Consider the following 13,901-nt stretch of genomic DNA (forward strand, 5'->3'; position numbering starts at 1 on the left):
AGCCGGAAGCGGTTGAATAATCGTTCATTTTATTAAAAATTGATTATATAAAGGAATAGAGAAGAAAATGTTTGTCATGCGATTTTCCAAAACTGACAAAGAAGTCTTGGAGAAGTAGCAGCTAAGTCAACACATCCAACAACAAAACCTTGCCCACTCTTTGCAGTGTTTGAACCTTTCCAGCGATCCTCAGCTTTACCATCAAGCAATCTATGTTTTATTTGTTAACGTTAAGTCGATCTGATGCAAGTATGGAGTCCTTTTGAAAAACTGAGGCAATATCATTGTTGTATTCTGGTTGAGAACTCAAAATACATGAATGGCCGGCTACGAGGAAGTTACACTTTGAAGTTGCAACGTTATTTTATATCATCACCTTCCAATTCGATTAGCTGGTTATTTATCCCTTACTTTTGCCATTTTTGGCAAAGCCCGGGTGCGATAGGTTGCCATCAGAGGGCAATAGGATATGTCGTCACAAACAGAACAAGCTTACGCATTTTTTCAATGAAATTGTAAGGACTTTATTATTTTCAGAGAAAATAACACAGCAAATCCCCACGAATGCTGACTCATTAATATGCATCGTTCAAATATTTCCCTTTTCATTCCGATGAAATAACTTGCACCAACTCCCGGCTATGAGCTCGTGGTCAATGTCAGTTTAACACAGGTCCAACACAGATTCAACACAGGTTCAACACAGATTCAACACAGGTTCAACACAGGTCCAACACAGATTCAATACAGGTTCAACACAGGTTCAACACAGATTCAACACAGATTCAACACAGATTCAACACAGGTTCAACACAGGTCCAACACAAATTCAATACAGGTTCAACACAGGTTCAACACAGGTCCAACACAGGTTCAACACAGGTTCAGGTCTTCTTGCGGTTGGCCCGCACATATTTATGCCAGCCGCAGTAACTTGGCTAGTACACATATCTGTTGTCTTTGTCAACGCAGTTGCATGAGCATCCTGAAACAGAAGCATGCACACGTAGTCTGCTTGTAGGCGGTAGTTACTATGCGCGAGATTCAACGCGGCGAATATATTCGGCTACCATATTGGCCGGGTGGAAGATCTGGGACGAGTGACAAAGCGGCCGAATATGACTCGCCGCGTTCAATCTCGCGCATAACAACTATCGCCTGTAAGCAGGCTAATGTTTACGAGGAATTATTACACGACTCGGGCAGTCAGAGGGCCGATAACTAAAATCAACCAATCAAAATGCTCTGTTGCCGGTCAATATTCTCTCAGTATTGGACCTGGCACTGTCCCGAACGATACCGCACTTGTGTCCCTTTGAACTTCAGTCGTATAATAAATCTCTTATTAACCAAGCTTGCTCGGGACCGTACTGGAAGAATATCGGCCCTCGGTCTTTTTTGTACGGACCGAGCGCAGCGAGGTCCGTACTGTCAAGACCTCGGGCCGATATTCTCCCAGTACGGCCCTCGCGCTTGGTTAATAAGATATATATATAGAGAGAGAGCGTAGGCACGCATACCATCCTAAGCTAGATTATTTGGTTTGTTTGTATATAGACGCAACCCAACGCACGGCAACAAGTTTTGGCGTTGGAGGAATAACCTTTCCATTGATTATACAGGTGTTTCTTAAAGGGAGTGTATTCTCTGAAAGGAGCAAAGAACAATGTAAACCAATGTTGAGCTTAGGTGGATAGATTTTCTCACCTGCTGTTGGCTTTGGCATGGGAGGCTTCGTAAATGCTGTTCAAAGGAGGAATAATGCTGTTTGAATTACAACCATGATCATACAAAATACTGCACGGAATACAGTTTTAAGATTATTACATCAAAAGAGACAAACTAGGTCAGTCTTACGACTCAATAAACGGCAAGACGAGTGTTTTGATGTCATTTCTTGGTTCCCCGTTGTAATCAATATATATGTCTAACGATACTGCCATTGTAACAAGCTACTCACCACTGCATTGGTAAAACTTGTTGATCTCTTCTATGTCGATCTTACTGAAATCATTTGGATATATCAACAAAATTGAAATGGTAAATTGGCCACCGTAACGATTACAAAAGCTGACGTTTCGAGCGTTAGCCCTTCGTCGGAGCGAATGACTAAGGGCTAACGCTCGAAACGTCAGCTTTTGTAATCGTTACGGTGGCCAATTTACCATTTCAACTTTGTTGATATATCCAAATTATTTCGTTACTCCCACCAACGCAGCCCCAAACAGTTTCTTTCGAAACTATCAGCCTTTATTCATTACTGAAATCATGTTTGTTTCCCGTGGTGCCTTTAAACTAACGCAAGGTAAAAGAAAATTATTTTAGCGGCATGACACCTTATGCGAAACAAGAAAGATCACATTCATGTTGGGTTGAAAAAGAGAACATTCGGAGGAACGATTTTCATGGATATACAATGCAGTGGATACTCTCCTTTGGGAAACGTCTATTCAAGGTATACCTCAATTCAAAGAACACAGACTCTGGCTCCCACTCAAAATTCTACCAAAACCCTGTATCTGTTTCGTTTATGAATGGACCATTATTATATGGTTGTGTCTCACAAGGATTGGAACTACCGAATTCACGAATTTGATTGGCTGAAATCAATATTGAAAGCGGTCTAGATTTTCCCATCTAGACCGGTCTAGAAATAAAAAGGTACAAAGAATATAAAAAAATGGCATAAAAGACACAGCCATATAATAAACATCTTATTAACCGAGCTAGGTCGTTCTGTATGGGAGAATCTTGACCTCGGTCGCTGGTACAGACCTCACTGCGTTCGGTCTGTACTGGCGACCTCGGTCAAGATTCTCCCATACAGACCTTCCGCTCAGTTAATAAGAACTAAGTCATTACTTATCGCTGGGGGAAGGGGGTGGAGGACTTTGGGGGAGATAACATGGTTTTGAAGGGGGGAACGGACGGGGATCAGTCGTCGCCAACAGGGAATGAAGGGGAGACTAAAGAGAGCTGGCTGCCAGTAAAGGGGGATCCTAAGAACAATAAAGAGCCTTATAGGGAATCAGGTAAATTTTATTGTAACACAACCAAAATCCATCAACCCGTCCCTCCCCCCCTGCAATAAATTATGACTGGTCCCTAAAGAGATACCTCGAGTTGAGGTAAATTTTTTTCAATTTGTGTGGGTGACCCCTGTAAGTGGGTTACTGAAGCCGTGGAAAATTAGGAAATTCATAATTAATAATTCATAATTACATAATTAATAATTAATAATTCATAATTAGGAAAATTAGGAAATTCATGTGAAATCTCACAGTTCACCTCAGTAAAAATCTAAGGTTATCGTTTTCATTTTTTTTTTTTTTTTTTTTGCCAGCTAAGGTTATCGTTTTCATTTTCAGCACCAATTTGATAGCCTCGAGTATTGAGGTCCTGTGCGTTTAGCTATTCCATTCCCATTATTTCTTCCAAAAAAATTAATAACTTTATTTAAAGCAAAAAGCCACTCTCTATATTTTAAAAAAGAACTTACATTTTTATCCCTGATTTCAATGGTTGTCAGGAGTCTGCCATTTGGCCCTCTTTTGGCAAAAGCAGTTTGAGTAGAGTGCATGATACTCAAGTTGTCATAAGGAGTTCCACTCGCGTGATAGTTCCAGGTGTCCTTGGGTTTATCCAAAACGTTCTTCCAGCCTAGAAATGATTATGGTATTTATTACATCCATTTTGAAATCACTGGTGGTCCCTGTAATCTGATTGGCTCTAATTGGTGCGATTTAGTCACGAATCGCACCATTTTTTGCTCTAAATCGCATCTTTTTTCCAGCCAATGAGGAAGTTACACTTAAAACAAACAACCAATCAAATTTCAAGACTTGTTTAAAGTATTTCCTGTATTTGGGCGATTTCAATGCTTGTTTAAAGTATTCCCTGTAATTGGGCGATTTCAAAATGGATGTAATAAAGTGGTAATTGAACCTCATGTCGTGCAATTTTGGTCTGAAATCATACTCGTGATTTCAAATCGAACTCGCGCTGCGCGCTCGTTTGATTTTGAAATCACGCGTATGATTTCAGCCCAAATTGCACTCCACTCAGTTCAATTACCATTATATATATATATATATATATATATATATATATATATAACTGCAGACAGTACTGTTTCGGCCTTCTGGGCCTCATCAGTGCAGTGCTAATGCTAGGATGGGGGAGAACCGAGACGGTCACCCCAAACGACCCAACCTTTGTGGTATCGTCTAAGCCATGCCAGAGTGCTCAAACTAGAGTAAACCAGCGAGCATGCGCAATTGCAACGGCAATGACTCATCCTAGATAGAGTGCTCAATTTGGACATGAAAGCAAAGCTTTGTATGCCAAAGAGCTATATATATAACTGCAGACAGTACTGTTTCGGCCTATATATATATATATTTATATATATATATATATATGTTTCGGCTTATATATATATATATAAGCTTTATTCTGTATTGCTGCGCCGTAGGTGTCAAGTAAAAGGAGTTCCTAACCCCTGTTAAGAAGACGTTACCGAACTTGCGCGTGCTTTGAGATTGTGTAGGTTAAGATGTCTGAGCTCGTTGATACACAATTAAGGGCAGCCGTAAAAGTCACTTCTCGTAAAACGCACGGAATTGTTTATAGCTGTGGCAGTGACTCCACTTTAGTACAAAACCTCAACCGGTTTATTTCAGCTTATGCAACTGAATGCATAGTTGGACAATAGCGAACAGTTGAATAAATGCACGCCCATATTATTAAGAATTGGATTTGAATGGCGGACAAAAAAGTGTAACATTTGCGAGTTTTGAGAAGAAAAGGCGAACCATTAGATAAATTGACCAGCAAAGAAGACAGTCGCGTAATTTGTATTCTCTTCTCAGTAGCTTTTTAATATGAGGCAGAAAAGGCTTAATTGCAAAAGTGTCCCAGAAATGACACAAGGTTTCATAGGAGGAACAGCTATACTAACTCCTAAAATAAATTATAGTAAATTTGCGAAATGTCTCTTTTTTTTTTTTTTTTTTTTACCTCTCAGTCTTCCAATTACTTCTAAAATATGACTCAAATCCTTTTTTTTTTCTCCCTCATATGAGAATTCGCGATCCGATTTGTTCCTACATTTATAACATTTCATTGTTTACAACACTTCTTTTTTTTGAAGGTTACATTTTGTATCCACATTTCATCACAGTTGTACGAACAATAAAAATACTGATTTCAAACTTTTCATTAGTAAACATGAAGCGAAATTATATGCCTTTGTTACGGTCGCGCAATCAATTGATAAGAACTAAACTTTGACTTGAAATGAAAGATTCAAATTAGAATGGGGATTCCATAACCTTGTATAGTTATTCATTTTACTAAAATTGAACCATTGACCTAAAAAGAGTAGTTTCAGCTGCTCAAAATCAAAGAAACAGAAGAATTCTGTGCGATTGAGGATCTCAATGTTTACCTCTGCTTGATTACTCAAAAGGAGTCATCATTGTCGTCTTTGTACATGTCTCAAAAGGGTGTTATACTTTGTACATGTCTCAAAAGGGTGTTATACTCTATAGGCTGTTTACCAACTGATGGCCTATGTAGCTAACGGTTTTCTGAGCATTTTGAAACTTGGAATGGCGCAGACACTCAAATGAATCGAGGAGCTTCGAGAGTCTTCGTTGTCTTCATCGAGCAAGTCAAAGCTGTCATTTATTTGCGTAGCCAAGCAAACTGAGTTATAATCATTCGGTTTTTGAAGACCGAGGGAAAAAACATTTGCAGATGATATGGCGACCAACATGTATTGTTCAACTACTTTCAAACTTTTCTTGCGATAAAGTCACACACCATTTTAAGGAGCCAGTCATTATTATTCGCGTAGGAGCGGGATGAGGGGGTGAAGGATTTTTTTTGGGGGGGGTGGGGGGAGGGGGTCAGGGAGAACGGAGAGGAGGAGGGGTTTTAGAATTGAACTGAAATTTTGGGCCAATTAACTCAAGATTTTTAAAAGTACTGTAACGTTAGCTCGATAATTTTGATGAGATGCGAGCCTAATGGGATACTAATCTAATTTGTTGTGCCGTGATCTTTTTTTTTCTTCCGCCTAATTAGTGACCAAAATGAACCCCCATTCATTGTAAATGCAATTTAATGATTTAGACACATGCATACTTTGTAGGGCAATGTTAGAGGTGAAAATTTGATTTCTATCGTGTTACTCTATTTTGAAAATAATTGAACTTTTCTCGGCCTCTTTATTAAATATAATTTAAATATAATACAATAGAGAAAACATTCAACTGGTCCTCCTGATTGACGCCCCCCCCCCCCCCCCCCTCAAATGGGTGACGCCAAAGCGAAGACTACCGAACGCTATTGAACCACCTCAGTTAAAGTGAACTGGAAACAACTAGGCTCTGCTGTGAAACCTCATATCCGGTTAGGGTTCTTATAATGTAAGCCATGCATACTATGAAGGCTACATGAGGTTATCAGTTCAAATCAGTTGTCCTGAACTGATGAAGCACGCTTTCGGTTTTAAAAAGAGTGGAAAGTTTTCGACAATTCGCGTCAATAAATTCACGAAGTGCTTGATTTTAAGATCTAGTTTATGGATGAGCTGTCATTTGACAAAATGCTTTCGACGTTAGACCCAAGGTATGGCTAGAATATAGATTAGATGACAAGATGGGAATGTGAAATGTCTCAGCTACTGATATCGGGTCGTAACCCTTTCGCTCAATTCAATGATTAATCATCCCAGTCGATCGAGGTTTAATTATAAATGGACTGTTTGTATTATATGTCTGACAATTGTTGCACTATTATGAAATGTTAACTACAACTTAAGTCATTCTAGAAAAAAGTCTGAGATTTTCAGGCCTAGATAGAGACGAAACCCGTGCCTTTCAGATACCAGTTCTACTGACTTCTGCAAAGTAAGCTATGGAGCTACACGTTAGGAACAGGCGGAGAAGTCTTTTCAAGTCGTGAAATTGCGACCCCATCCACCGGCACATCAACATTAACTCATTACTAGGATATACTCCTTCCCTACCCCCACCCCCCCCCCCCTCCCCTCTTCCAAATGCTGGATTTCAGCGATTCTCACTTTAAGGGTGCTTTCAATAGTCTAATACTAAGACTATTGGTCGATGATTTCAGGGCTAGTGGAATCATGAAAGATATATGTAGTAGCATAATGTAAACTCATTGGCCTTGACGATATGGCTGTATGTCGCCAGCTTTGTGGTTAAGTGACCGCTTTCTGGTCTCTTTAGCAATAGTAAATCCACGAGCCGCGAAACTGATCAGTGATATATGGCGCAACGGCCAGACAAATCTTTAATTCGATTAAAACAAACAGAGCACGTGAAGATCACCTTCTATGCTAAAAAGTGTTGCAATAGCTCTCTCGTCCTTGCTTGTTTCGTTTCTGGAAGACATCACCCTCTGGCGTAACCTCTCACCCCCATAGTTTTAAATGCTTTTTCGTTGGCAACCAGATCGAATAACCGCTCAAAATCTGAATACTAAAAGAGTGGCGCTATTGTTCGCATAACAGTACTTATAGTACTTATAATAATTTCTGTTCAACTGTCAATGTACATGCCTCATCTCCTTTCTTAATTAAACCTGGAGGTCATTGCAATATTTGCAGTTTTTCTATTTCTTCAACCTTTAAACTAAGTTGACACCCCTCATCTTATCGCTTGAAGGAACATCCTACATCCCTACCTCCTCTCCGCAAATGTTCAGTATACCCCACCCCACCTCCCTCGGGGTTTAGCGCTTTCTTCTTCAAAATTTCACTGACAAAAAGTGGTGTTCCCTTAGTAAATGCAGAGCTGCTTGAATAACTCGGCCAGGTCTTAAGTCCTCTTGTATTTCGTACTTTGACAGATGAGACAGAAAGATTACGTCTGAGACATTAATAAACACTCGCTCATTAAAAATCACCTTTCCGGTTTCTTTCAATGCATTATAAATTGATCGACGCCAATGTATTTTGAGAATCAACCGACTGATAGTGAATAATTAACCGTGGTTAAACGACTAACAAACTGGACCTCTGTTTTGAAGCTTTTATGACTGAAAAGAGAATTAAAATTCACGGGTTTTAAAGCTCTGATGTAACTAATGATTTCAGGTGATGTGCTCAGACAAAACTTCCCGATTAATTGTCTGCTCAAACGATCAAATGCAAATAGCTTGAGAACCACCCATCGAGAGCTCTGACACTTTCGTAAGTGATATCAGATAATGGACGGACCTTTTGAGGAAGCACTTTAGTCAAGTATTATCAAAACGTATGCCGTTTAAAATGAACGGAGCTTTTTGTAACATCTAAACGCTAAAGTGAAAATGTCGAAGAGCTTAGTAAGAAAATCCAATGTGAATTTCTCCAAGCCCTTCGTGTTTATATTTTATGCACAAGCGTTTTATGTAGTTTACTAATATTTAGCGCGGTTCATTAAAGATTCAACCTGACACGTTTCAAAACTGGAACCTGTCGTTTAGCCATGCAAAAAGATGATGAAATAGTCATTTGAATAACACTTTCAGTCTCTTCAGTGTCAATCAAATTAGGAAACGATTTTCTGTTTCCTTGTAGATGGAGAGTTCAAGAGTGTGTTAAATGACTTTTGATTCACACTTGTATTCGAGAGGATAAAAACAAAGTCTTAATAGTAACGGTCGGGATCTCTATCGTTAATTGCTTCACAATGAAGTGCGAGCGATCCATCGCGGCGCCGCGCGTGTCCAAACAAAACGTGAGCAAAAAAGACACAGCTGTTCTCAATCGAACTCAGACTTCAGTCTCAAAATGATTGCAGGACTTTTTTTACCTTTTCATTGCCGGAGGATGGCTTTTTCGATAAACAGAAATACTTCACTGTTGCTACACAACTATGTGTTGATTTCAACAAATAATTGATGGAGGGCAAAATGGCGAAATTGAATGACGCGTCGCAATTTGTGGACTTCACGGCGAAATTCTTCCTGTTTTCATGGAAAACATCAAGAAAACAGAGATTAGGGTCCTAAAGCTTTTGTATTGAATTGCCTTATTGGTGAAAGCAATATTTACTTAGAATGTTCTTAATTACGGCCTGGTTTCCTGTTACTCATAGCTTTCGAATTTAAAAAACGTATGCGTCAAAAATTATTCTTCAAAACAGCGCGTAACTGTTTTTTACAACTTTGTCGAAGTCTTGTGACCTCACCACCCAGCGTTTTGTTATTGCTGAGGAGCAGAAGGTCCAATATAAATAAGTAACTTTGTAATAATGAGAGCAGTGGAAATCAAGACAACTTTAAGATCTATTGCTGCGTTATCGGGGGATCCATGACTTTTTTCTCCTGCTGTAATATCCATCAAGTTAACCTGCACATGTTACCATTTTGCTCATTTCTATGGTAGGAATTTAAGTTCAACCAGGGGCCGCTGATGAAATATCAGATAAAGAAACTAGAGCTTAAAGTGAATTTCCATATATACAGCAATTCATGGGAAAAATAATTGCTTGTGAATCTTAAACACCAAAAATTCGTGGGGTTTCACCTTAAAAGTCATTTTCTCATCTTTTATTGCTCCTGGATTGATTGCAAGCCCATTAAACAACGCTTAACCAAAAGTTCTCTCTTTAAATTGGTGTAATTAGATCACGGGAAAAGCTCGCGGTTTCGATCGATCTCAAAATAATTGCTCATATGACTTCGGTTTTGAGTAAAACTTTGTAGAAACCATGCAAAATGCAGTGAACAACAACATCTAGTTGTACAAATAGCGAGTGTTCTTTCACTCGAAGGATCACGAGAGAAGAAGCTGAAATTCTGCCCAATATGAAACCCATTAAATGAGCAGTTGTTTTAAAATCAATTTTCCACATGTCCTCAACGATGCCAAACGTTTTTTACGGACTGGTGTTTTTATAACTCCTGAGATTGTAAAGGCGTATTCATAGCTGGATGGTCCACGTCAGCAAGCCAACAAGATGCTCTGAATTTTACAAAGTCAAACATATGGAAAAGGCTAACAATTAAGCCTCTAGCGCGAGAAAGCTATGTTTAAAAACATCGGAATTTGATTGACACGAAAATTATCCAAATTAGCGATTAAACATCCTTGTAAATGGCCTCTGGCTACGGAGTGTCCTCTAACCAATGACCGCATGCTCTGAGAGATGCGCTCGCCATGCGAGCCAATAGAAAGCGCGCTTCCGAGCAGATATGACGCCTGTATTTGTCAGCAAATTTTACTAATTGCCTTTATCGTCAATACAATCGCGTTATTGATTTTATATGATATGTCATGAGCTCTCAGGCGGCAAGCTTTCATGCTCTGTTTTGTCCTAGAGCTGTCAGATAAGTGCAGCACAAGCGCGCGGCTGCGACAATTGCTTCAATCTGCTACGCGTACGAAACGTTCTGGCTACAGCACATTTAACCAGATGCTTCTCCACTAAACCCCTGCCAAAGAACCGTTCATCATGGCTTCAGTTGGAACGTGGCATCGCCACATTTACAACCATCCTCCAAAGCAACCAACACCACATTTTGTTGCCAACATTCTCGGTCTTCAATCAGGCCACCAACCGAACAACGTAACAAACGGATTCTCTCAGCAAGAACGAACGCTTGGTAAATGCCACCTTGTTTTAAAAGCAAAACAAAGCGAGCTGGATGACGATTCAACTTGTAATGTTGATGAGAAGGGGCTTGAACAATCAAAGTCAGAAATAAAAGGTAAGTGACTTCATGCGGTGTTAACGAGTTCGGAAGTTGGTACAGGCAGCGTATTGACAAGGATCAGTTTTCTAAATGTTCTCGGTTTTCTGTTAAAAGCAGATTCTTCTTCAGTCCATTCCAAGGGAGTAAAAAGACTGAAAGGCAAATCTGGAAGGGAAAAAGTCAAGAAGAAAAAAGCTAGGACCACATTCACTGGTCGGCAGATTTTCGAGCTCGAAAAGCAATTTAAAGAGAAGAAATATTTGACTGCTACGGAGCGAAGCGACCTGTCCGCTCTGCTAAACGTCACTGAAACACAAGTCAAAATTTGGTTTCAAAACAGACGAACAAAATGGAAAAAGCAGGAAAAAATTTGTGAAACAACAGCTGACACGGAGAAAGATTCACAAAGCGACCATTCTGACAACAAAGATAGTACGTCTGGAAATGTCTTCGACAACGACGACAAAACTTCGGATTTGGAAGAGAGCAGCTAAAGCTTAGCTGGCGAGAAGTATGAAAGGATGAAACTCTATGTAGAATATCAGAAGGTGTAAAAAATCTGTTATTTATTTTACTTGAACTCACTTGCCACTTTTTAAACCTAAACTTCCCTTTTGTACAGTTCGGAAGCAACGGTTTTAATTGATCAATTTTCTAGATCTCAGCGCATAAAGACAATTATCTTTACAATGGTTTCGCACCTACATAAATTAAGTAACCGATTAAGGAGATCCTAAACGGTAAAAAAGCTAGTTGAACTGTAAAAAGCCTGAAACCGCTCGTTTACGAAAGACCCCGAACGCTTAATGAGCTCAAATCGCCATTTAGTGAGTAAATTTTACCAAATCATACATAGGTTAACTCAGTAGTGTAGGAAGCAATTGGCCAACGAGCAATTCATTCGTGTAATAATTGAGCACCGTCGCTCAATACGGAGTATATTTCAGGATAAAGTCAGCATTTATTCGGATCTATGACTGCCAAACGATTTCTTAACTTTACAGATTCTTTAATTGCTCTCCACGCGTTCCGTTGTTCTCCGACTCAGGTTATGGTATTGGAAATCATATCAACGCACAGTGGGTTTCTTGCTGCCAAGTCATTTATAACAAACAACTCGTCGATCTGATTTAAAAGACCGTTTCAAGCTTAAGCGAAAACGGTTGAAGCGCTCTGGATATTTCAATTAAGCTAAAACGGTACACAGCTCAATTGTCAATTTTCTACGACTCCGCTTTATTGAAACTAAGGCTATGAATTATATTTTATTTGGTTGACAACTATAGACCCCCTGCCATTGGAACGACTCAAACTATGGACTTTTCATTGTTATAAAGAGCTATTGGTAACACTGAGTCTTAATTAACAACCCCTCTACTGAAAGACATTTTATCAACAAATCCATACCTCGACCAGTTCTCCCAACTTGTTTTCTTTTGGAAAGGTTTGGAAATATGTCTTTTTTTGGCAAAGAAATTGGGGCGAATGGTTTAAATGCGTCATTCATGTAGAAAAGTCTGCGTTCAATTTTGCGGTAAATAAAGATGAATTGGAAATTGCATGTTCTCTTTTCACGGCTGGTCGCCTGATAATTAGATTGAATGATATCAAAAATTGCACACTATCTAAATTAGAACTTCGTGCACCATCCATAAACAGTAGATATAGTTAATTGAAAACAAATGGTTTCCGTCGAACAGCTTACAAAATTAGCGAAGTTGGCGAAGTTTTAAACGTTTTATCGATATGTTTTGCAATACCTTGTAATTTATAATTACACCCTTTTGAGTTTATCTTTTCGCACAGATTATTGACGACTTTCGAGTAAGAGTGTTTTTAGGTATAGAAGTCATAACCTTAAATTTTTCTTTCCTCTTCCAAACATTCCGCTTTTTGGTTCGCTTCAAATTTCCTTCCGCGACACTACTAAAGGTAAGATTTTTTTTTACTCAATTTTTCTGCCGACAATCTATGTTTCATTGTTTTCTGATCAATTTGGTGAAGGACAATTAAAAAGTCTTACTCGCGTCCCACGAGGTACCGCAAAATCTGAGGAAACCACACATCTCTTGTGTGTACAAAGATCTCTATACCCACTGAAGTTCCGCACGGGAAACCAATCTTTCCCATATTTGCATTTTCCAAACTATCAGCGACGGTAATGCTTAGCTTCGGATCAAACTGTCAGCAGACTATATTTGAACCATTTCGTTATCTTTTGAAACAAATACTTAAAGTGAAAGGTGTGTACAGCTTAATGCTGTTTCGAGATATTCTCACTTTCAGTGTGCAATTACTGGTAGGGTATTTTTTTTAATGGCTTACGAAGGAGACTTTAGATTAAAGTGGCTTTCCTTTGTACTTTCGGCCTTTAGCAATTACATTCTCAACTACTGCAGAACTCAGTCAAATTGTTGAAAAAAAGTTTTAAAATCTAAGGAAACAGATGTTCGAAAGAGTTCATCTAAAATCTGACCTAGCCTGCAGTACGTATCAAGATTCTGAGACGTTTATTTCTGTGTGAAAGGACAATTGACAAAGTGAAATTCATCGGCATGGCATGGTACAGTAGTGAAAGAATCGAAAACGCCGCCCGTCGCGCAAACGAGACCGGCTGTAACATAAAAAACCGAAATATTATTTAGTTCTCTTCAGCTAAAAGTGCTCGCTGATTGTTCCGCTCTATCATATTTGAATCGCACGCACTTGGAGTCGTTAACAACTAATGCACTGGACAAACAACTTTGACTGTTCGTTGACAAAATTAAGCAAACACCTTTTAGTAACCATGCCAGACAGGAGACAGGCAATTGCTTCATCTGATAGTTTGAGTCTTGAGTGGATTTAGCTCGATTTAGTTTGAATGAATTAAAATGTTGTCGCGAGAGAAAACAAAGTAGATTTTGTCGCAGACCCACGTTTAAACAGAGCGAAACTTTCAAGTTGAGAAGGCGCGTTCTACATATCAATTTTAAACACAAGTTGTGACTGTCTTTGAGCTATTAAGGCAAAAAGGATTGTTTGCCAAGGGATATCAAACTACAAAGTGTGTCAGCAGTTTATTCTGTTGGGAATTAGCGAGCTTGCCCTTTCATAACTCAATCAGAATTTTTTCGTTAACTCTCTTGAACGCCATTACCTTACTCTGGAGTTCTCGGGTACCATGTGCAATCGATTAATAAAGTATA

The 13,901-nt window shown here is 39.1% G+C and overlaps 1 protein-coding gene and 1 long non-coding RNA gene across 4 annotated transcripts; one reads left to right on the forward strand and one right to left on the reverse strand.

Annotated features, from left to right (window-relative positions):
- Nucleotides 1-285: 285 nt before the first annotated feature.
- Nucleotides 286-5,846, reverse strand: LOC148743243 (uncharacterized). The gene is made up of 4 exons (XR_015997109.1): nucleotides 5,827-5,846; nucleotides 1,961-2,070; nucleotides 1,708-1,743; nucleotides 286-985 (listed from the first exon to the last, which is right to left on the reverse strand). It is a non-coding gene; the product is annotated as an uncharacterized LOC148743243 (long non-coding RNA).
- Nucleotides 5,847-10,254: 4,408 nt separating this feature from the next.
- On the forward strand, nucleotides 10,255-12,274 carry LOC111339736 (NK1 transcription factor-related protein 1). 3 transcript variants are annotated; one of them, XM_022946450.2, is made up of 2 exons: nucleotides 10,255-10,728; nucleotides 10,828-12,274. In XM_022946450.2, exons 1-2 carry the CDS (start codon nucleotides 10,473-10,475, stop codon nucleotides 11,205-11,207), a joined length of 636 nt encoding a protein of 211 aa, XP_022802185.1. In that variant the 5' UTR covers nucleotides 10,255-10,472; the 3' UTR covers nucleotides 11,208-12,274. The 3 variants fall into 3 exon arrangements, with proteins under 3 accessions (XP_022802185.1, XP_022802187.1, XP_022802186.1); XM_022946452.2 differs by having other exon boundaries at nucleotides 10,843-12,274; XM_022946451.2 differs by having other exon boundaries at nucleotides 10,260-10,728; nucleotides 10,831-12,274.
- Nucleotides 12,275-13,901: the final 1,627 nt, after the last annotated feature.

This window comes from Stylophora pistillata, chromosome 1 (assembly GCF_964205215.1).
Source record: "Stylophora pistillata chromosome 1, jaStyPist1.2, whole genome shotgun sequence".
NCBI classification, from domain to species: Eukaryota; Metazoa; Cnidaria; class Anthozoa; order Scleractinia; family Pocilloporidae; genus Stylophora; species Stylophora pistillata.